The sequence below is a fragment of the Lepus europaeus genome, chromosome 9 (genome assembly GCF_033115175.1).
Source record: "Lepus europaeus isolate LE1 chromosome 9, mLepTim1.pri, whole genome shotgun sequence".
Classification (NCBI taxonomy): Eukaryota; Metazoa; Chordata; class Mammalia; order Lagomorpha; family Leporidae; genus Lepus; species Lepus europaeus.
In genome coordinates, this window is record NC_084835.1 from 84,836,605 (window position 1) to 84,860,989 (window position 24,385).

Below are 24,385 nucleotides of genomic sequence, written 5' to 3' on the forward strand. Positions count from 1 at the left end.
AATTTCATCATGTTGATTTTCACACAACATTCCAGCCTGGAGAGATCATTCTGAACTTCGTTCAGTCACTTCTGTGAGCAGTGGTGCTGTCCAGCTTTCAGTCATGTGTATGTTTTAATGTACACAGAAGAGTGGTCTGGCCCGTCGTGGGTGATGACAGTGGTGGGGATTGGAAGGTACAGCCTTGTGCCACGTGTCTCAGAGGTAGGGGTCAGAAGCTTTCAGTGTCAAGAACTCAATGGTAAATTTGATAAGCTTTGCAGGCCAGTCTCTGTTGCAATGCTTCAGCTGCGTTCTGTCTTCCTAGCTCACAAGTGCTGTCAGCAACAGGTGACTGAGCCTGGCTGAAATCCAGGGAGGCTTTATTTATCACTGATATTTGAATTTTACATGTCATGAAATATTATTCTTTTGATTTCATTTCAACAAATAAAAGCATAAAAACGATTCTCGGCTCACTAGCTGTCCAGAAAGAGGTAGTGGCCAGATTTGGCCAACAGGTCTGTAGTTTGCCAAACTAGAGTCCTAAGTGGCTGGGGATGATCTGAAGTTGGCAAGGAGAAGTATGTGGGGATGGAGAGAGAAACCCACCATGCCATGGGTGATGGCTGTAGGGAGCGGTGTTCTTTTCTTTGGGTTTAGAGGAGGGAAGTAAATGAAATACTCTTGGAAGAGATTGAGAATAAAAGGGATCTTGCTAATAGCTGGTGGTGAATTCTTAGGGCAGAGTGGAAGAGTGAGGAGATAAGAGGAGGGTAGAAGGTAATTCAGGCTTTGGGGGACACACAGTATAGGGAAGCTTAGCCTGCTTAGGGAGGGTAAAGCCACCTGGGATGAGCCTCAGTGGTCCTGTGGTCCATTAAGGCAGTGGATCCCAACTAGGGATGATTGTGACCCCCAGGGGACGTCTGGACACATTGTTGATTTTCAGATCTGGAGTGGAGACGGATTACTAGCATTTGATGGGTGAAGTTCAGGAAAGCTGTTCTACAGTACACAAAATAACCCCCACCTTCCCCCAGCACACACCACCATCACCAAATACAGAATTATCTGTCCTAAAATGTCAGCAGTGCTGAATCTAAAAAACTTTGCCTGAGGGGGAGGTAGATGATTGGTTATAATTTGCACCCCTTTCTTGGGATGATGCCAGGGTAGGAAGTGTTTGGGCCATTGGAAAGAGTACGGCGCTCTGTGGATGGACCTTCCTTAAATGTTCATGTATAGAGATCAGAATTGACTTTTTCAGAGAAAATGATAAATTGGCAAAAACACAGGTCCATGGGAGATATTTCTAGTTGAAAAGATTCTATTGGTACCTTACAAACAAATGTCATCAAGACGGTATTAGGAAGAAGATGCAGGATGGCTTCCACAGCTGATTGGTATCACTCTGGGCTGTCACAGATAGTTGACAGTACAGTCCTCTTTGTATTTAACTCCATTTAGCCAAGTTTTACACTTGCGATTCTCTGGGAATGTCCCTCTGCAAGGGCACTACACTGCTCTCAATCACGGAAGTGCCCATCTTGTCTAATTCTGATCGACTACATACCATTGCATTCCCCAAAATTGACATCATGGAATTTAGCAAGGCATGAGAGAGGTCGACCATACAGAACAAAGAGTATATGCCGCAGAGGGAATACTCCCCATTCAGGCGTCCTGACCTCTTTAGAGGAATCGGATCATGGGCCACTCTCTCTAGATGTGCTCATCTGGGTTCGAGGAATCTGTATGGAGAGGCAGCTGTGGGCCTCTGTCCTCTGGGCAGCTGGTATTGTCAACTGATGCTCAAGAATTAAACATGTTAACTACAAGAATCGCTATTTTTTCCCATGTAAATTACTCTAAGTGTAAAGGAAAACATGCCTAGTAATATGTTAGGTAAAAATACTTACTTTAGAAAATTGAAGTGTTGATAGAGTAACCAGACTGCCTTGGAAGCCGGGATTGTAGCTAGGCCTTGAACTTAGAGTCACGAATATGGCAGACTTGGTTGGCCCTCCAGCAGCAGAGAGACAAGCCTGGCCATCAGGGGTTGTGAGAAGGGAGCCAGGAGAGAGCATGCCCTGGGGAGCTGTTGGCTGGCAGTACTGACTTGGGGGGGAGGGGGAAGAGGGAGGACTGGTGCATCTGTGCTGCAGGGAAGGGCCTGCAGGGGAGCATGTGGAGAGGAGCATCAGGAGGTCATGGTGCACCTCCTGGTGGAGGATGGGCCATGGCACCTGACGAGTGGGGGAGTGCTCAGTGCTCGCTAGAGTGGCATTTGGAATCACCGTAGTACTGGACATAGAATGGAGGTGTTGGAGCGTGAGTGGCCAAGTTCAGAGCTTTGCACCAACGTAATAGATAGTCATGTGTCCCCTTGCAGCCATGGGCTCACAGGAGTTCTGAACAGGTAGTCCCAGCTGTGAGGGTGCTACACAGAGTTCATGGAAAAAGAAATTAAAAGCTTCATTTACTTTGGTATAAAATTTTTAAAACTAGACAGGTTTTTTTTTCCAGAATACACATTTTTCCATACATTTTTGAAGACCCATTATTTTCCTGGATTTAAAAAAAAAAACAAAAAACACAAAAAAACTTTGCACTGAAACAGCCTTATCTTTTGATTCCATTTTCCATAGAATTTTTGAAATTCTCTGGTGTGTGTGTATGATGAAGAGACTTGAGCCATATGTTTTATCCTTCAGTATCTATGGGAGATTGATTCTAGGACCCTGTCGTACGGGACACCAAAATCTACAGAGCCACAGTCCCTTATATAAGCTGGTATGCTACCATAGAACTGCATATCATCTGTATGCGTTCTCCTGTGGACTTAGTATCATCTAGGGATTTAGAGATGTAATGCACTGAAAATACTATATAAATAGCCTATTTAGGGGAATACTGACAAGAAAAGTTTTTTTTTTTTTAAGATTTATTTATTTATTTGAAAGTGTTACACACACACACACACACACACAGGTCTTCTATCCTCTGGTTCACTCCCTAGTTGGCCGCAGTGGCTGGAGCTGTGCTGATCTGAAGCCAGGAGCTTCTTCCAGGTCTCCCATGTGGGTGCAGGGGACCAAGGACTTGGGTCATCCTCTATTGCTTTTCCAGGCCATAGCAGAGAGCTGGATCGGAAGTGGAGCAGCTGAGAATCAAACCAGCGCCCATATGGGATGCCGGCACTGCTAGCGGCGGCTTTGCCTGCTAGGCCACAGCACCGGCCCCAAGAAAAAAAAATCTTGACACGTTCAGTACAGATTCATTTTTTCCCCAAACATGTTTGATCCACCATTGGTTGAAATCACAGCAGTGGAACTCACAGACGGGGGAGCCAACTGTAGTTCCAAGTTGAAGCTGTGATGTCAGCTAACCTTGACTGACCACCTGGTTATTTCCCAGGCAATATGCTAAGCACATTACCCCACGAGGTGGGTAGCATTATTATATCCATGTGACAGAGGGGAAGCTGAGGCATGGGATGTGAAGTGACTCACCCAAGGCCCCCACAGCTAATGCATGAGTATGGTTGAGCTATTTTGGAATTCACATGATCTGATTCAACTCCATATACACATTTTCTTAAGATTTTATTTATTTATCTGAGAGGGAGTTACGAGCGGGAAAGACAGAAAGGTCTTCCATCTGCTGGTTCACTCCCCAAATGGCTGCGATGGCCAGAGCTGAGTCAATATGACACCAGGAGCGTCTTCCTGGTCTCCCACTCTGGGGCAGGTGCCCAAGCACTTGGGTCGTCATCTGCTTTTTCAGGCCATTTGCAGAGAGCTGGTTTGGAAGAGTGGCCGGGACACAAACCCGTGTGTGTATGGGATGCTGGCACTGCAGGTGGAGGCTTAGCCTACTAAGCTACAGCGCTGGCCTCCACGTACAGATGATTTTATTAAACTGCCCTGCCACTCTATAGAAATAAAACAAATAGATTGTCTACTGGGCAATTAAAAAGCAATTCATAAATGCACATGTTGCCATCTTATCTGCTAGATTTTTCATGTCAGTATATTCAAAAATTGTTGTTTAGTGGTCCCTTATATAGATACACCATCATTCGATGATGCTTCCATTCATTTTGTCATGGCTGAGTCCAGTTTTGTCCTAGTGTACTTGCTACAGTGAACATATCCACACACACACATGCAAATCTGTGTACATTTTAGCATTTGTACTCTTTTAAGATGGGCTTTTAGAAGTGAATTTCTAAATGCAAAAACATTTACATTTTAAATATTGCACATAGCTCTCTGAAAAGGCTGCACGAGTTTACTCTCCTATCATTAGCATGTTTCTGACCATTTTGCCACATCATCAACAACTCGAGAGGTTATGAGTTTTCCAGAATTTTTGTGGTTCTGAGAAGTGAAAGCTGATGCCTTGGGGTTTTAATTTGCATTTCAAAATTGCTACTGTGGTTGGGTTTTTAATTGTTTCATTGAAGGGAATCCTGTTGCCATTTCCTTTGAATACTGCCTTTATGTTCTTTGCTATTGGTCTCCTGGATGGCTTGTCCATTTTAATTGAAGTACAGTTACTTTTCATTTTTAATGTGACAAGTTTCAGTTCCAAAAGCAGAGAGAATATAAACATTCTTTGTACCTTTTAGAAACTTTTTGAAAATGGTATCCCTGTCTCTCAAATGTATTTTAACTACACTTATGATGACTCTTTGAATGCATATTGCTTGCAATTTTTTAAACTTTATATTTCTTGTCATTTTAATGGAAAGGCAGACACAAGGGAGTACACACACACACACACAACCACACACTGGCCAGACTGTTGTCAGGAACCTGGAATTCAAGCCTAGAGTCTCCTGTGGATGACAGAGACTGAAGCATTGATCCTTATCTGCTGCTTCTCAGGCTGCACATTAGCAGGAAGCCAGGATTCCAAGTAGGCCATGGACTTGAACCCAGGCACTCAGACATGGGATGTGGGTGTCTCAAGTGATGTTCTAGCCATTCCACCAAACACCCACCCCAAAACATGTTGTCATGGTGTCCCCTTTGTGAGTCCTTTCTTGTGTGACTTAGGGGTGTCATGCTGGCTCAGAAGCGTGTGTCCTCACTCGAGCTCCAGCCTGTGTGTGACGCCCTGGGACAATGCTTTCTGTTCTTCCTTCCCTGTCTAGGAGGTAAATAACAGCATCTGAGGTGATGGAGGCGGCACTGATGGGCAGCCTGCCTTATGCTGGCTGTTGTGCTAAGGGATTTTGTATGAATTGTGAGTTCTTGAGAAAGTGGTAGTATCCTCCCCATCTGATGGACAAAGAAACTAAGGCAAACACAGCTTAAGGAACTTGCCTCAGATTCCAGAGGTGGCAAGGGACACTGCTGTGTGGGGACCCGGAGAGTCACAGTCCAGAACCTGCGCCCAGCACCAGACAGCCCTGTGTCCCTGATGGCATCTTACAGATCCTCTGAGGATAAATCAGATTGTTGAGAATGCAAAAAATTACTTAGGGCACATGTTTACTTGACCTTGGTAAACTGTATTGCTTATATGGTCACTATTTTTTTTTTAAGATTTATTTATTTGAAATCCAGAAGGAGAGGCAGAGAGAGAGAGAGGTCTTCCGTCTGCTGGTTCACTCTCCAGTTGACCGCAATGGCCAGAACTGCGCCGATCTGTAGCTCTTCTTCCAGGTCTCCCATGTGCGTGCAGGGGCCCAAAGACTTGGGCCATCTTCTGCTTTCCCAGGTCACAGCAGAGAGCTGGATAAGAAGTGGGGCAGCTGGCTCTCGAACCATTGCCCACATGGGATGCCAGCATTGCAGGCGGCGGCTTTACCCACTACACCACAGAGCTGGACCCAGTCACTAATTTTGATCTTGAAAGAATCCCAATGATTTGCATGTTTTTGCTTGCTTTTCTCATAAAAGGTTGCTGAAGACAGTGTCTAAAGAGGTGTTTTGAAAATGTAGGAGAGCAGTAACTACAGCATTGGAACAAGCCTTCCTAGCTAATCATACCTAACTCACCGTCACCTTGGTGATGGGAAAGGAAAGTATAGAGAACAGAACCTTGTGGTTAGAAAGAAGCCACCATAACTGTCAATTACTGCAGGCGAAGGCAGGACGGGGGGGCCAAGCTGTCCTCACTTTGGGGGATTCATAGCTGATGTGCACCAATTAGTGGCCCAGTGGGTGGTGAAATGAGGGGAGCCAAGCCCTGGGGCTGAGCCTCTAGGCTGGGAGCTGCAGGGAGGCAGTTGGAAGGGTGTTGTTTTCTGTTTTGCTGCAGGAGAGGGGGCAGGTATTGGCCTCTCTCCCTCAGCCACAGGAAGCAGCGGGCAGAGCCGGGAGCCTAGTTACGGGACCAAACCACGCGGGGTGGGTGAGCTCATCTTCCCGTATTTTGACAGCAGGGAGGCGTGTCTGAATGCCTAAGTTCTAGGAGAGCCCATTTTTCTCTGGTGTCTCTGGTGCCTTATCCGCAGGACTTCAATGCCAGAGTTCCAGGATTCTGTTCACAGGGTTAGCTGCAGGGTCAATGGCAGCAGGCTAGTAGAACAGCTCTGTGTCTCTTTCTCAGGAGCAGTTAGCAGCAGGCAGTAGATTTATAAGAGAAACAGAGTATTAGGAGACAAGTGCATCTTGACTGCTGGGCAGGTGCCCCACTCAGTCCTGACCCCTAGCTGAACACTGGGTGTGCGTGGTCAGAGAGCAGCCACTGAGAATGTGGAGAGCCGAGGTGTGACCTTCACAGCCCCAACCCTGGCCATCTGCCAGGGTGACCTGTTTCCTGTGTATAAGCTCAGGGTGTTGACACCTCTTGCGTGGGGTGGTGGGAGAGCGAAGATAACACGAATGTGTATTTGGCTCCATGTTGGTGTTGGTAGAATCCCTCCATACCCTGAAGTCTTCCTGGATGTTATTCTGTTAAAAAACAAAACAAAACAAAACAAAAAAAACTGTCAAATAAGTGTGGACGTGAACTGGGGAGAATGTTTTTTGTGTACTGGCGTAAACAGGCTAGAGGATTTCACAACAACTATTAACAACCACTGCTACCATGAGCAGCAAGTAGCAACTTGGGTAGAGTTATCTGATGGGAAGTGATGCTTGGCAAATGGGCTTCTCTGATGAGGACTGTGACCTCCTGATGCAGGTATCCTGGGAATACAGCCAGGGATTCTGAGCAGCTGTATTCCCTGAGTGTTGAGTAGCAAAGGGTGGGCTGGGGGCAGGGCAGTGAAGTGGGAGAGCCCACATCATGGAAAGACAGAGGCATGGAGGCGCGAGGAAGAAGTTGCTACGTAAAGCTTCTGAAGAAATTGGTAAATGTTGATCCTTAAAAGCAAGTGGAGTTCCTGATGAACATCAGGTGAAGAAGCGAGGGCAGGGTTGTGTTTCAGGGGAGTCTGGGGCAGGGGAGGGGAGCAGGCCAGACAATGAGACTGTGTGGGGCTGTTGCAGCTGTCAGAGTGAGAAGGCAGGGCGTGGTGATGAGATGCGTGCAGGGGGACAGGGGTGGGAGGTACATGGTGATAAAGAACAGGGAGTGCGAGTGTTACCAGGTGGCCAGCCGTGGGCTCCCTCTCCTTCAGGACACTGATTAAGCTTCAGCCATTGTGATGTTGAAGTATCCATGGGGGAGTCAAGTAGAAATTTTGTAGTCAGTGGAACAGGCACTTCTGGAACTGCGGGATGATTGAAACTCAAGCTTAGATACCATAACTTGGGGGAGAACAAACCAGAGAACAGAGAAGCAGTGGATAAATCCCTGGAAAAGGGAACGCAGAAACCGTCATCCCATGTAGTGCTGACCTGGTTACCCACTTTCCAGGCTAGTGGGCCTTGAAAAGAGTTCCGTGGAAGTGTGAACGTTTGTGCATCGGGGTGCACTTAGGTGAGGTGAGGCTTTGGGAAGGGACGAGGCGTTGATGGAGGGAGTGATGGTGACCGCACATGAGAGGGAAACACCGGCTCCTGTTGCTTGGTAAAGCTTTGGCTCGCTCCTGGAATTGTCTTTCAGTCCCAGCCTTGCTGCCCTGTGACACATCCCGATCTCGCATTTCCCGGGATTCGTTCCTTCTTGCAGGAAGTGCTGGGGATGGCATGAGGGGTCAGCTGGTGAGCAGGCATCGCTCTGTACATCCTGAGAAGTTCCCAGGATCCCTTTGACCATGGAGTAGGAGCTTTCTCAGGAGTGCTGAGATGAGCTGATCCTATCCAGCCGTGGGAAGAGCCTGGTGGTCATTCTTCACCGTGAGAGCTGAAGAGACGGTAGTAGTAGCTGATGACACAGTTTGAAGAGATCAAATCAGACAGCAAAACAGAAGTCCTGCTGGGCAGAGGGCACGTGGTTGACCCTCCTACAGGAGCACCCTTTGGGACCAGGTTTTAGAGATCCAAGGTGGTAGACCCAAATACAGACAGGCCTGAGGTCACACTCAGCCCAATCCTTGTGCTCAATGAGCTGGTGGGGGTACCAGAAGCATAATATTGACATTGGAAAAATATTAATGATTTCGAAGTGAGATAAGCTTTTCTTCAGAGATTGATCAAAATTAGCATTGGCCGTAGTCATGATCCCGACACATCTTGCAGTGCCCTCTGCCGTCTGTTGTGTGCATTATTCTCTGGGGGATTTGGGGTCTGAGGAATGGTCAGGGAGAGCATGAGGGGCGAGGGATGAGAGCCGCTAGATTCCCCCTGCACACAGACACCCTCAGAGTGCTGGATTCCGGCAAAGAATTCAAAAGAAGGAGGGGGTAATGGCTTCTTCCAGTCCTTAATGAGCACAGGCAGTTCTTCAGCCAGCCACAAAGAATTTATTTCAAGCAGAGGCAGCAGGGAAGAGTGGTTAGGAACATGCATGCTACAATTGGACTGTTAACCTCAACCCCAGGTTATTAGCTGTGTGACCCAGGCAAACTCCTTAACCTCTCTGTGCCTCAGCCTCTCAACTGAGAATGGAGGTCTCCACCCCAGAGGTGCCTGTGAGAATGAAAGGAGTGAGCCCTGTAAACAGCTTAGCATAAAAGCTCCCAGCACAAGGTTTGTTAAATAAGGAGAATAAATGAGCAACAAGACCCCATGAAGAGCCTGCTGCCTCCAGGGAGCTGGAGAGCTGAAGCCAAGCCACACGTGGGAAAGCACCAGAAACTGCCCTGCCGAGCTCTGGGACCCCAGCCTCAGTGCCTTTGTCCTGATAGAACACGCTCCCAAAGACACAGTTGCTGTGTGCGGGGTCCAGAGGCAGTGAGATCACACGTCAGGAGCATTCAATTACCCTGCGTTGCCCCGGAGAAATCGTTTCATTCCTGAGGGTTCATTTTCCAGCCAGGCGGTTCTGGTTTCATAAACATGAGATTGAAAATGGTCTGGAGATGAGGAAGTGGACAAGGCTGCTGCATGCAGCTGCTTGTCGCCCTGCACGACACCCAGAACAGCCCCCTGCAGGAGGGAGCAGGTACTGCCTCACTGGCCTGGAGAAGTTGTTGGTCATCTGCTGTATTTTTTTCTCATCTAATAAGCCTTGCAAAATTGCCTTCCAAACAGAAGGGTAAATCATTTTCATCACACAATTGGGGAGAACATGATGAAAGACCTTGGACCCTGCAGTGTATTTGTGCGTTTGGACTTGAGCCCGCATCCATCAGTGTGCGAGTGAGCCACCAACTCACTGGCAGAACATCCCCGAATACAAGCTTGTTATTCACAGCAGCTTTCTGTTAACGGACCCGTATGTAGCATTGGCATTTTCTGAACTTTGATTTTATAATGGCTGTTTGTTGAGACAAGAATACTAACTCTTGGGATTAAAGAAGCAAAATCAGTTTCACTCCTTTCTTTTCCTATTTTCTTGTGCCTCCCAAATCCTTGGATCTGAGGCTGCAGGGTGAAATGGCCTTGCAGGAAGCTTATGGTTGCATAAGACAGTGTAGCAAGTAAATACGTGTAGCCCTAGAAGGCTGCAAGTGAAGATCTGTGGTTGAGGGTAATGGTGATGTGAGTGTGTACACTTGAGGACAGCTTCCAGGAGTGTCCAGGGACCTGGGCAGGGGCAGTCATTACATTGTTGTCACTCATACTAGCAAAGAATTTGGAAGTAGCTAGAGAAGTCAAACTTGGACTATCCCTGTGGTGGTGCACATGGTAGGTGTGTGTGTGTGTGTTTTTTAAAGATTTATTTATTTGAGGGGCCAGTGCCATGGATCACTTGGTTAATCCTCCACCTGTGGGACCAGCATCCCATATGGGCGCTGGGTTCTAGTCCTGGTTGCTCCTCTTGCAGTCTAGCTCTCTGTTGTGGCCTGGGCAGGCAGTGGAGGATGGCCCAAGTGCTTGGGATCCTGCACCCACATGGGAGACCAGGAAGAAGCACCTGGCTCCTGGCTTCAGATCCGCGCAGCTCCAGCCATGGTGGCCATTTGGGGAGTGAACCAATGGAAGGAAGACCTCTCTCTCTCTCTCTCTCACTCTCTCTCTCTCTCTCTCTCTCTCTCACTCTCACTGTCTGTCTATATCTGTCAAATAAAAAGCTTTATTTATTTGAAATGCAGAGCGATAGATCTATCTAGTGGTTCACTCCTTCAGATGCCCACAACTTCTGGCACTGGGCCAGGCCAAAGCCAGGAGCCTTGAACTCCACCTGAGTCTCCCATGTGGATGACAGGGCCTGAACACTTGGACCATCATGCTTTGCCTTTCCCAGTGCATTAGCAGGAAGCTGATAGGAAGTGGAGGAGCTGGGACTCAAACTGGCCTGGGATGCAGGTGTCCCAAGCTATGCTTAGCCTACTGTGCCACAGCACCTCTTCAACCATTAATTTTAAGAAGTTTACCGCACCAGGAGTGCAACTTATTGCCAAATTGCTAGCTGTGCAAAAAGATTGTAGAATAATGTATGTTCTTTAAAAAAAAAACAAACTAGAAGTTTACCTATAAAATTTGTAAAAGTGCTTGTCCCTAGTCAGGGAGAATTTAACCTTTTTTTTTTTTTTAAAGGATGCATTTTCATAAAGATTTCTTTATTTGAAAGGCAGAGGCAGAGAGATCCATCTTCATGTGCTGGTTCACTCCACAAATGGCCACAATGGCTGGAGCTAGGTCGAACCAAAGCCAGGAGCTTCTTCCAGGTCTCCTGCATGGATACAGGACCTCAAGTGCTTGGGACATCTTCTAGTGCTTTCCCAGGCACATTAGCAGGGAGCTGAATTAGAAGTGCAGCAGCCAGGACTCAAATCACACGCATATGGAATGTTGGCTTTACCCACTACGCTGCAGCGCTTGCCCTGGGAACTTAACTTTTATCAGTAATATTATACTTTGTCAAAAGGAGTATGAGTTCCTGTAATTAAAATGAATAAAAAAATACTCTTTAGGATCCAACATTGTGGCACAATGGGTTGAGCCGCCGCCTGCAACCCTAGTATCCTTCTAGTCCCAGCTGTTCTGCTTGTGATCCAGCTCCCTGCTAACATGTCTGGGAAGGCAGTGGAAGATGGCCCAAGCACGTGGGCCCCTGCCACCCACATGGGAGACTGGGATGGAGCTCCAGGCTCCTGGCCTTGGATTGGCTCAGCTCCAGCCGTTGTGGCCATTCAGGGAGTGAACTTCTTTCTCCCCTTCTCCATTGCTCCCTCCATTTGTCCCTCCCTCTTTCTGTATCTCTGCCTTTCAAATAAATCTTAAATGTTTTTTATGGAGAAGTGGATGATGAGGTGAATCTGGTCCAAGAACCACCTCACACATTGAGGCTGAATCCTGAAAGGTGAAGAGAGTGGGAGAAGGGCCCCTGGTGGTAGGCAATGGTATGTTCAGAGATCAAGGGGGAAAAGGGGCGCCTGGGTATGTCATAGGTATCTCAAGGGGCAGGGCTGTTAGACAAGTCAGCCTGGAGATGAGAGGAGTTGCACAGTGAGCTGGTCGGGTCATGTGGGGTCTTGGAAACCGTGCCACTGTGTCTAGTTATTAGTTGGCAGTGAGGCTCAGCTGTGCACATTTAAGAAGGTGCCTGTCTTCCTGGTGGGGACCAGATTAGAGGCACTGGTGAGCGGAATTAGGGATGTGGATGGACGGGTGAGTGGAATTAGGGATGTGGATGGACGGGTGAGTGGAATTAGGGATGTGGATGGACGGGTGAGTGGAATTAGGGATGTGGATGGACAGGTGAGTGGAATTAGGGATGTGGATGGACGGGTGAGTGGAATTAGGGATGTGGATGGACGGGTGAGTGGAATTAGGGATGTGGATGGACGGGTGAGTGGAATTAGGGATGTGCATGGCAGCTGCTGCTGAGAACTGCTGAAAGCCCATGGATGTTTTGCACTTAGGACAGTGTTTCTCAGCTCTGCAGAGCCTCGGAAACGAGCTATGCACAGCCCCAACTCCAGGGCAATTTAATACAGTTTCCCAAAGTAGGGCCTGGGCATTTATGTTTCAAAATAATGTATCTCCAAGGTGCAGACCACAGGGCTGGAGGCTGCCAGTGGCCTTGGGGAGACATTGAGGGTTTGATGCATACTTTTGAGAAAGAGGCGTTTGCTCCCATTGCTGCATCTCCCAGGACTGCCCTCCTGCACTAGGATGAGCCCAAACTGGGAGTCTGGGACACAACGGGAACTATGTGAGAGTGCAGGGAAGCACGAACCCCTGCCGTGCCTCCAGTTCTTTGCTTGATGGTATCTGTAAATAATTCTGGCCCTTAGCTGCTCTTTTCTCTCTCTCTCTCTCTCTCTCTCTCTCTTACCTTTAGTGTGGGCAATTCATTCCTCACTGACATCTCTACAGATAGTCATTGACGTTGAAGGCAAATGCAACCCAAACAAATCCATGTGGTTACTGATGGCATTTTGAGGGCATGATTTGAGGAGGTAGGAAAGAGAAAATGAGGTGGTTAGGAAGAACTTTGGCTGAAACGTGAGATTTGAGGTTTATCCCTAGATGCCAATTATTTGTACTTGGTTACCATATTAAGAGTTGATTGTGGTATGTTCAAGTCCAAAGCATGTGAAAAGGCAGTTAGAAGTTCTAGAATCGAACTGAGTCATGAATTAAAAAGATAGCACCATACACTGGAACCTTGAAACCTGTTTGCTGCTTCCATATGATAGCTGCTGCTTACTCTTGTGTTGTCTTACTCATTTCTAACCAGGTCTTGCTTTCTTATCTTGTCCTTGCCATTGTTGAAAAACAGGAGGAAAGGAGTGTAAGAGATGCCATTGTCTGCATTAAAAGCAAACTTGGGAGTGGGCATTTAGCCTGACAGCTAAGACACTACTTAAGATACCTGTAGACCATGTCAGGGTACCCAGATTTCACTCCTGGCTCCAGCTCTGGACTCTATTCTCTTCGCCATCACCCTGGGAGGTAATCATGATGACTCAAATAATTGGGTTCCTGCCACCCATATGGGATAGTTTGTATTTCTGACTGCTTCTGGCTTCCACGGTGGCCAGGACCTGTTGGAAACATTTGGGGAGTGAGCCAACTGATAAGGAATGTGTTGTCTCTCTCCCTCTCCCTTTCCTTCTCCCTCTCCCCCACCCACCTCTCAAATACAAAAGAAAACTTAACCACAAAACACACATTAGATTAAGAATCGTGTAGTTTCTGGAAGTGAGAGAACAAGCGTAATGTACACACAATTTCATTTCTTCAACTATTGAAACCGGAGGCTCCCATTCTCCTATTGTTTTCTTTTGTGAGTGATACAAGAGAGCTGTGCACAGGCCAAGGTCTCAGGACAGATTCAGGTGAGCCCCAGGGCAGGGCTGTTTCTGCCTCTGGAGGATGCTTCCCGGAAATCTCAGCCTGCGATGATACCAGGCATCCCTGCTGTTCCCAGAAGTTCTTGGAGAATTGAAGTCCACATTCATCCCGGTTTCTCATCTGTTCTCTCAGACTCCTCAGGAACATTTAAAACAATTCACTAATATCTGTGACTTAGAATAAAGGTTTTTAAAACATCTAACCAAAGTATTTACAAAGCCAAGTAGTGAGACACCTCATAGTCTGTAGTTACCATTGGGTTCATTTGCTTTGTGCTTGAATAAGTCTGTAGCTTAAGCTACTAATAGGGTTGTTTTCCTGTTGATGTTGATAGGCTGTGGATTTGCATTGCATTGTTAAACTCTTCCATTTTTTCACTGCAATATGCTGAGTACATTAATACTTATAAAACAAAACAGTAGAACAGCTTATGAATGAAGATTCTGGCTGCTAGTCCAGCTTCTTAGGTATATTTGGGGTCCACGAGTTATGCGTCATATTCCTTTTAAGCTTTGAGGCTAAAGGGACAATAAATACTTTCCTGTCTAACTTTGGTTTCTCACCATGGAAACCTCAAGCAACAGCTGGGCTCCAAGAGCTTCTCACTCTCTTGGCTGCTAAAAATCTTTTGAGAGATCTTTTCTTTTTTGTTGTGGTGGATGACAAATCCCCACCACCACCACCACCTTTTTTGAATGAAATCACTGCTTCAGTTGGTGAGATAATTGTCTTAACTGATTAAGATTACTAATTGGAAGTTCTCAGTCTGCAGAGTCTTGGGCCCTTGGTAACCTGGAAGCAGCCTTAAAGTTAGCAGAAAGTGTGAGTCACTGTGAGGTTAAGTTCAAACTACAGTGTGAGTATTTGGTAACACAGGGTGATGCGGACTGAGCCTGAAGGAAAAAAGGGCACTATTTTTGTGTCATAAATTTAACAAAATATTTCTATGAAGCATTTTGGCATCCAATTATGATGCAATTCATATACATTTTGCAGAAAGTAATGGGGCATTTAAAATGTCTGCATTTTGTCTAAAGCTTAAGATTGAGCTTTTCAGCCAGTTGCCACCTGTGGGTCAGACCTGTGCGTCAAACCCTCAGGACGAGGAGGCAAATCTGAGAGCCCCCAAAATCCTTGTCCATTATTCTGGTGGACTGTGCAAATGGTGTTATTTTGTTTCTGCTGTGTGAGTAGGGGATTGGCCAGCACAGTTCGGGAGACTGGCTTAGAAGGAAGAGTGTGGTGATGCAGAGGGATGAAGTGAGATTAGGTGCTTCCCTTTCATGGGGCAGGTGGAGAGGACTCTGACCAGAGTTCTGACTGCAAGTTATTTGCCCTCACTGGACCTTATCTTTGATTTTTTAACAACATTTATTTGTTTATATATATATTTATTAGGCAGATTGACAGAGGGAGAGACAGAGAAAAAGGGAGAGAGATAAGCACTCAAAGAGATCTTCTATTGTTGGTTCACTCCCCAAATGGCCACAATGGCAGGCGCTGGACCAGGCTGAAGCCAGGAGCCCGGAATTCCATCCAGGTGTCTCGTGGGTGTCAGGGGCCCAGGCACTTGAGCCATCCTCTGCTGCTTTCCCAGGTGCTTCAACAAGAAGCTGTATCAGAAGTGGAGCTGCTAGGATCAAAGCAGCACTCTGATACGGCATGCTGGCATCACAAGCAATGTCTTAACCTGCTCCACCGCAATGCAGGCCTTGACCTTGTTTTCACCTGTGACATGGAAACATCTCCAAGGTCGTCTCCCAACCATTGTCCTTCTTGGTCTTTGACTTCTGTACTGAGCACTGTGCAAGGTCCGTGGTGCCAAAAAACCGCTCCAGGCAGTGCGCACTCAGTGGATGGGGCTGGAGGCTACGTCTTCTGGAGCAGCTCAGCAGGAAGAGCAGCTCCAGTTGGGAAGAAAAGGCCCATGGGTGCCCTGAGGCCGATGCCCTTCATGGTGGGTGGAAAAGTGGTAAGCAAGCATTCAGACTGGGGCAGGGAGGGAGGTCCACGGAGGGGGAGTGGGAGACTAGGTGGCAGAGATGAAAAGAGGGGAGCTACAAACTTGGCTTAAGCCAGTAGCCATGGTTGTTGAGCAGGCAGATGTCTCCTGCAAAATCCCATCTCATCCTTGGGTCGGTCCCTCATCCACCTTCTGAGTTTGGCTCCGACCTCCCTGTGGTTGAATAGTTCCTGGCACAATCAGGTATTTACGTCTCACTGGCCTATGACTGCTCATGTAATCACCTTACCTGAGTGTCTTGCCTGTAATAAATGCCCAAGAAAATACTTCTGTAAAGGGAGAGTCTCCATCCCATGGTTACCCGGTTTTGCTTTTTAAAAGCAGTTGGTTCGGGTAATCATTTGTATTGTCTGAATTGGATAGAGTTGGGTTCAGGACGTTTGTCATTGTTTGCCGGTGGGTGGCTCTTTTCTAAGATATTGTAAATATAACACCAGTGAGACGATGGCCTAAGTGAAAAACTAGAGTTTCTCCTTACTTCCACCTGCCTATCCATGTGCTTCCTTCTCTTCCATTCCTACTCGAGTAGCCAGCACTCTGAAATCCATCTTTGTCGGTGTGTTGTGGGTTTTGCTTATAGTATTATCACACACATGTGTATAACCAAACCATATGCGATTTTGCTTTCTGGAACTTGATGGAAAATGCACCATCTCTGTTCCCCCTCGGACTTGGGTTCTCTGCTCTGCAGCTGTTGTCCCTCCATCTCACTGCCGGGAACTCAGCACAGCTGTGTCCTTGGCCTCCTGGCAGCGTTTGGGTTATTTCCAGCCTTACATAGTGCTGCCGAAGACATTCCTGGACTCACGTCCTGGTGCACCTGTGTGTCGGGACCCTTAGGGAAGGCTGTGCACCCCAGCACTGTGGACATTTAACGCTGAAGAATTCTTTGTTGGGAGGGCTAGGCTGTGCATTGTAGGATGTTTTGCAGCATCCTTGGCCTTAGCCCAGTAGCTGTCAGCAGAGCTCACTGTCCCTTGCTGTAGGTGGGACTAACTGTGGCCCCAGACATTGGCAGATGTCCCCTGGGGGGGCAGAATGCCCTGGTTCAGAACCACTGCAGAAGGGGATAACAGTGCCACTTGTAGGTCATTGTTTACGGAAGTGGTTGTGCATGCTATACCAGCGGTACAGACGAGTCGCTTGACTTTCCGCCTCTTCAACACACTGTATTGTCAGTTTCATGGAGTAGATAAAAAGTGGTATCTCATTGTGATCTGATTAGTATTTCCTAGATTGACAGTGACTTTAATACCTCTCTATACAAGTGTTTTGCCATGTTCATGTATTTTGCTCACTTTTTTTAGTCGTGTTTTTACTGGTTTTTGAAATATGCTTGTGTATATTCTTGATTGGAGTGAGTTTCTATATGTTGGATGCATTGCCAATGGCGTCTCCCAGTTTGTTGCTTGGCTTTGCTCATCCTGATTCCTTTGGTCCTAGAACATGTTTTAGGGTTGATTTTAAGTGTTTCATTCATGTTTTGAAACAGAAGTATTCATTTTCCTTTTCATTTCTGTTCGAAGCCTAAGAAACGTGACATTCGCCTGAGACCCAAATTTGGGGGGATTAAATTGGCTTCAGTGGAAATGATGCCCTTCAGAATTGGTTGGGCTCCCAGCCTCTGGGCTGCTTGTCCAGTGCAAAGAGGATGGCTTCACACCTGGGACTGTTTGTCATAAAAAGGAAAATACCTGATGGGTTCACAAGCCACTGCCCTAGAGTGACTCCTTGTCCATCAAAAATAGATGACATCTCCCTAGAGGTGTTTCAGACCTGAAGGCCAAATGCCCAGGGTTCCTTAACACAAATAGAAAGAGAATGAGCTGGCACCGCAGCTCAAAAAGCTAATCCTCCGCCTTGCGGCGCCGGCACACCGGGTTCTAGTCCTGGTCGGGGTGCCGGATTCTGTCCCGGTTGCCCCTCTTCCAGGCCAGCTCTCTGCTATGGCCCGGGAAGGCAGTGGAGGATGGCCCAAGTGCTTGGGTCCTGCACCCGCATGGGAGACCAGGAGGAAGCACCTGGCTCCTGGCTTCGGATCGGCACAGCGTGCCTGCCGTAATGGCCATTTGGGGGGTGAACCAACGGAAAAGGAAGACCTTTCTGTCTGTCTCTAACTCTGCCTGTCAAAAGTAAAAAAAAAAAAAAAAAAGAGAGAGAGAATGAAGTTAGATTTTAAAGGAATAGCCACTTTGGGAGAAAGCAAAATTGTCATAATTCTTCAATTTTAAGTGTTACTAGCACTCTAAAAACATTCTGTTTGACTGATTTAATCATAGGCTGAAACTAAACAAAATCCAGCATAGTAAGGCCTCTGTCCGGTGGGAAGGTACTTCTCTCCTCACCCTTTGGTAGTATAGGACAAGGCTGGTGCTTTTACTGTAGGGCATCCTGGAAGTGGGCCTCCAGGTGAGTCACTGTGCTGCCCTGCTACTCACGATAGCCAAGCTACAACACATGGGGTGTTTGCAGATTTACTGTGGGCTCAGAGGATATTAAGAGACAGCTTGAGATGTAAGGCGAGATAGTTGTCTTCACATAAATGGGGAGTAGCTATGTAGAATAGAAAGATTGGCAAGATAGAGCTAACCCAGTGGGACATTGTAAAAGCAAAGTGCCACTGTAGGTAGTGTGGCTTTCTTTACCCTGTACCAAGTCTTTTCAGAGTGCTTTGCATGTCATGCAGTCCTCCTAGGAGGTAGAACTCTTGTCCCATGTAGGGATGAGGAGAGCGGGGCCCAAGGTCACACCGCTAGGCAGTGGTAGGGTTGAGGATCTCACCTGGCAACCTGGCTCCAAGCCTGTCCTCTATGGCAGGAGTGCTCACTGGTCCTAAGGAGGACAGGGCCATGGACTGGCAAGGTGGAGGGTGTTCTGGGTAGACCAGCAGTAAATATAAATATAGAATATTCACATATGCAAACCCATGACCAAGCAGAAGGATGTGTCCTCAGGCTGGAGCTGTGGGTACCGTGTTGAGCTTGTGTGCTGTGGGAGCAGTGGAGCAGAGACTGCTTAGGGCTGGGCCGTGAGGGCCTGCTATGCCAAGCTCAGAAGGACAGACGAGACATGCTTCTGTGTGGCTTCTGGCGTTGCAAGGGGGATGCTGCCCTCACTATTCCCCTGGCCTCCTTTTCTCTGATCTGGGTTGTTGGGACACAAACTGTGGACTTTTGTTACTGCTTCTCTCTTTCCACCTGCCATCTAATTAGCCTCCAAGTTCAGCCAAATCTTCTTTAGTCTTTTCCAGACCCACCTCTTCCTTTCTGGTTCCCCAGCTGTCACTCTCTCTACCCTGCCTAACCTGATGAGGCCTGCAGGACCTTGATTCTGAAACCTGACAAACACATCGTGAGAAAGTGGAGTAACAGATCAGTCTCTTTGCAAAAGATGTGCATTAGGAATTCTTATAAAATATTAACAGATAATCCAGCTGGGTATAAAAATGATGTTATCTTACAACAAAATGAGTTTTATTCTTGGTATGCAAGGTTGGCTTAACATTTAAGGAAAGACATTTTTGTGATTAGTTATATTAAAAGAGAAATTATGTGATCTTGATAAGTGCAAAGAATATTAATTTAACATAATTTAACACTCAATTATGATAAGAGTTTTTTTTAGCAAACTAGGATTAGATGGAAATTATTTAACCTGTTAGAGAATAGCTACAAGGGGCTGGTGCTGTAGTGCAGTGGATTAAGCTGCTGCCTGCAGCACTGGCATCCCATATGGGAGTTCCAGTTGCTCCTCTTCTAATCCAGCTTCCTGCTGATGTGCCTGGGAAAGCAGTGAAAGATGGCCCAGGTGCTTGGACCCCTGTACCCATGTGGGAGACCCACAAGAGGCTGCTGGCTCCTGGCTTTGGCCTGGCCCCACCTCCATAATCGCAGCCATCTGGGGAGTGAACCAGCAGATGGAAGCATGTGCTCTCTCTGTCTTTCCTCTCTCTCTAACTCTGAATTTGAAATAAATAAATAAATCTTTAAAAGATATCTGCAAAAGAACCCTCTATGGTAAATCATGTACTTTCCCCTGAAGTTTAGAACAAGAAAAGGATGTTCACTGTCTCCAATTCAATGTCATATTAGAGGTCCTAGCAAGTGCAACAAACCAAGATAGAGAAGTACGTAAGAATTGGAAAGAAATGAAAACCATCATTACTTACAGATGAAATGATTCTCTATGTAAGAAGTCTAAAAGTCTCTATGTAAAAGACTCTATATGAAAGCTATACTAATAAGTAATTAGTTTAGAAAACTTGATGGATACAAAGTACATTTATGAAAAATACCAGTGTTGTTTCTATTTTGAAGTAAAGAAGAAATTTGGAAATTGGTAACATGTACAGTAGCATCAGAATTTATGGAGATAAACTTAACAACAGCAACAAAAAACCTCAGACCTCCACTAAAAACTTTAAACATTGTTAAGCGAAGTTTAATGATTACGGTAAAATTAGGTGCAGATAAAGAATATACCATAATCATAGATTGGAAGACTCAGTTTGTAAAGAGGGTAGGTCTTCCCCAGATTCGAGTTATAAATTCAGTATACTCACAAACAATATTCTACCTCCCTCTCCTTCTGCTTTTCAAATTACATAAATACACACACACACACACACATATATATATATATTTAAAAGGTACATAACTTGACCAATGGTGAGAAAAAGTCCAAATATCCACAAATGCATTTGTTTATATAATATATATATGCATATTTATCTGATTTATGATAAAAGTGAGAGTTAAGTGGAGAGGAGATAGCCTTTTTACTAAATGGTTTGAGAAAAATATATACCTGGGGGAAAATGTATCTTACATCTGTGTGATATGACCCACAAAAATCAGACCCAGCTGAATTGCAAATCTACATGTGATAAGTAGGGTAATGAAGTTTTTTAAGGGCAACATGGAAAATATCTTTAAGACCTTGATGTCAGCAAACATTTTTAAAACAAGATGCAAAACTAACCATACAATGAAAAGTAAATATGACTTCATTAATATCTACAACTTCCTTTTTTTTAAAAATGCATCATGGCGACCAGCACTGTGGCACAGCAGTGAAATCACCACCTGCAATGCCAGCATCCCATATGAGTATCAGTTTCATTCCTGGCTGCTCCACTTCCATTCTGGCTCCCTGCTAATGTGCCTGGGAAGACAGCAGAGAATGGGCCAAGTGCTTGGGCCCCTGCCACCCACATGGGAGATCAAAATGGAGTTCCAGGCACCTAACTTCAGCCTGGCCCAGCCCTGGCCATTGCTGATATTTGGGGAGTGAAATAGAGGATGGGAGATCTCTTTCTTTTTTTTTTTTTTTTTTCCTCTGTCTCGTCCCTCCCTCTCTCTCATTCTGCTTTCAAATCAATAAATAGATTTTATTTTTTTAGAAAAAGACATGAAGTAAATGCAAAGCACCACACAGAGGGAGAAGATATTTACAGCACATGAAAGAGAAATTTCAATCCAAATTATATAAAGAACTTCTTCAAATCAAAAAGAGAAAAGAAATCCTGGCTTAAAAAAATAAATGGGCAAAGTATGTCTTCCCTTAGCATCTTTGGAGAGTGGTTCCAGGGCCAAAATCTATGATGTTGAATCCTGTTATATAAAATGGTGTGATATTTGCACAGAATTTGTGCACATCCTTTCCACTTGCTGTAAATCATTCTGACATACCTAATGTGATATAAATGCTGGATAAATTGTTATGCTATATTATTTAGGGAACCATGATAAAAATGTATGCACAGATGCACTACATACCCACTTTTTCTGAATGTTTTTGATCAAGTACAGGGGCCAGCTGTACTTGGAGACTTCATCTAGGTGGATATTAAAGTATGACTGTGCCCAAGTTCATTCGTCATCAGAGAAAGCAAATGAACCACAGTAAGTCCTCTGTACACACAAATCCAGTGGTAAAATGAGATAAGGAAAAAAAAAACATCAGATATTGGCAAGGCTGTGAAACAACCAGAATGCTGCATTTGGGAAAGTAAACTGGTGCCCTTTCAATAACTGGCAGTTTGTAGGAAAGGTGAGCCCAAGCCTATCTTAGGACCCAGAACTCTCATCCTCAAGTAGATTCCATACTGTAATGTGTACGTACATTCACCAGAAGACACCCAAGTATTCTCAATAACCTGAAACTAGGAGGACCTAAACAGCCACAGCAGAGTGAACACCTAAACAGTGGTATACTCACGTAAGAAGGGAATATCACATAGCAGTAAGAACGCATGATCTTTAAGTCCACATACCAGTGTAGACTGCAAGTGTCAAATTGAACAAAAGAACTAGGTGGAGTGTGATGCTTTTTTTAGAGAAGGAGAAGCTAGCTGACTCTGCTGGGTGCAACATGGGGGAGGGAAGCAATCAGAAGGGGGCTTTAAGGGGTTCTGTTTGGACGAGTCTGTTTATCTCATGAACATCCAGTGACCAGTGTACTCCCCTGTATGCATCTTGAACTTTAGTAAAAAGGAAAACCATACTACAGGACAGTGGGACAAGAGGGTGAAAGTTCTTGGAAAAGTGGTTCACGAAGTGAGAGATGGTGGATTTGTAAGGACTGAAGGCAGGAAGGTGCTGGGGACGTTTGCAAAGGAGGACTGAAGAACTTTGGTAGGAGGAGAGGAGGGAGGGCCTGGGGTTGAGGGGGCTCGGGATGGGGTGGGAAGACTGGATGTAGGACGTGCAGGCTGGATGCTGACTCTAGAGGATGATGAGGTTCAGGTGGTGAGGAGCTGCATGAGGAAAAGTGGAGATCACTGGAGTTCAGGCAGGCAGGGGTGGAGAAAGTCAGGAGGGCACCGAGCAGGTGTTCTGAGTGGGTGATGACCTAAGTCAGACATTGTTGGGTCTTGGAGGCCAAAGGAAGGTGGTGGTCCAGTCGACGTCTGCAGTCTGTACTCACATAGCCACAAAGACAAAACCCAACTTCAGCTACCCTGAGCAAAAATGAGAATTTATTGTCTTCCATCAGTGGAGGGTTGGGGCAGGGCTTCAGACCTGCCGGATGCAGTTGTGAATGTTGTCCTGGGGACTGCTGTCCACTTCCTTCCCCTCCTATTTCAATTCAGACTTCCGGGGGTGGGCTTCACTTACAGGCAGCTTCCTCCACTAGGAACTGCAGGGAGCTCCTGATCTGGGGTGTCCTCACAGCAAGTCTCCCTGAAGGCACAAGGAGAAATCCAGGGGTGACATGGGTTGGCTCCATCTGGATGGTGTACCCACCATTGCAGTGTGGGGTGAACCTGCCACTGAACCACACTCACTGAGCAAGAGGGAGTGGCCTGCCACATCTACCTTGGAGCTTACCAAATGGCAGACCTCAAAGGAGTCTAACCAAGAGGTAAAGATGTGGGGACTGTGGTGGCCACAGGGGCTGCTCATTCCCAGGAACACTGGCTGAATGGTTCTGTGTGGTTGCAGAAAACCACAGAGGAGGCTGGCCGTTGACCAGACGCTTCTCTGAATCACATGTGGGTCATACCAGGCTAGTGGTGGTCAGCCCACTTGATGTGCAGCTCTGACCTCTGCTGGGATATTGTGTGTCCACTCTGCCTCTTCAAGTGCCACATCTCAGAACTGTCTCCTGTCACCTAACCGCTGTGTGTTCTTCCTCATTTCAACCAGTTGGGGTTTCTTTTTTGTGTCACCTTCCTGTTTGTCTGTAATGCTCACCTTGCTTTTCCATCTTTGTGTGCATTTCTCTTTTTTCTTCTGGCCTCATCTCAGGGAGGAGGATGAAGAGGAGGAGGAAGAGGAACAGCCAGTCACGGAACCCAATTCAGAGGAAGAGAGAGAGGATGATGCTCAATATCAAAGCAAGGACAGGTACCAAGGGCTGGGCCTTCCCAGGTGCACCTGCAGATCCCAGCTGCTTCCTAATGGCCCGTCTGTCCCTCCCTTTGAGTGGTTCCTTTCCTACCTCACTAGCTCACCCTGGTGAACCTGTACTTACCCTGCACACGGAGCCCTGGGTTGCTGAGTTTTGTAGAAGTAGCTGAGCACATTGTGGGCATCTGAGAACTGCAGTTTGTGTTCAAGTCCTGCCCTCCTAACCACACTCTGGAAAAATCACCCACTTGGTTTTCTTCCTACTTTTCTCTCTCTCACTGAGTGCTTTAGCTCAACAAGATTGACAATGACTAAAAAGTTTCTTGTTGCTAAAAAGATCTGAGGCTTTTATCATTCTAATAAGACTTCAGTGTGATCCTGTGTGTCTTCCTGATTTCACCAGTATGATGTTAGCTGAAATGTGTCTGTAACTACTGTATTTGTGACTCAAGTTTCTGTCCAAATGGCCAGGAACATTTTTCACTCTGTACAGGATAGGACAATTTTTCCAGCATGTGTTTCATACCCAGAAAAACTAATCTTAACTCTGCAGCCCTCCAGGGAGTTTGCTGTCCTTTGCTCACCTTGGTCAGGTGCCTTTCCATCTTCAGCCAGTGGTGGACAGTTCCACGTTTTGTGGGTGTTTTCCCAAGATGACATTTGTATAATAAAAGTAAAAATTACTCATGGGGAATTTCATTTCCTAATATTCAAAAAAGTATTGTAAAATTGAGTGATTTCTCTGTCGATTGCTGCTACAAGTGGATGCTTTTATA

General features: G+C 46.2%; 1 protein-coding gene across 5 annotated transcripts in view; it reads left to right on the top strand.

Moving 5' to 3' along the window:
* The window catches only part of FHOD3 (formin homology 2 domain containing 3), a 484,314-nt gene that overhangs the window by 328,839 nt on the left and 131,090 nt on the right, over positions 1-24,385 (top strand). For 3 of the 5 annotated variants that reach the window (XM_062201570.1, XM_062201571.1, XM_062201572.1), the window contains one exon: positions 23,508-23,606. The exons of the other annotated variants lie outside the window; for them this stretch is intronic. In XM_062201570.1, the coding sequence (XP_062057554.1) occupies positions 23,508-23,606 (99 nt within the window). The remainder of the gene's footprint in view (positions 1-23,507; positions 23,607-24,385) is intronic. 5 annotated transcript variants of the gene reach the window in all.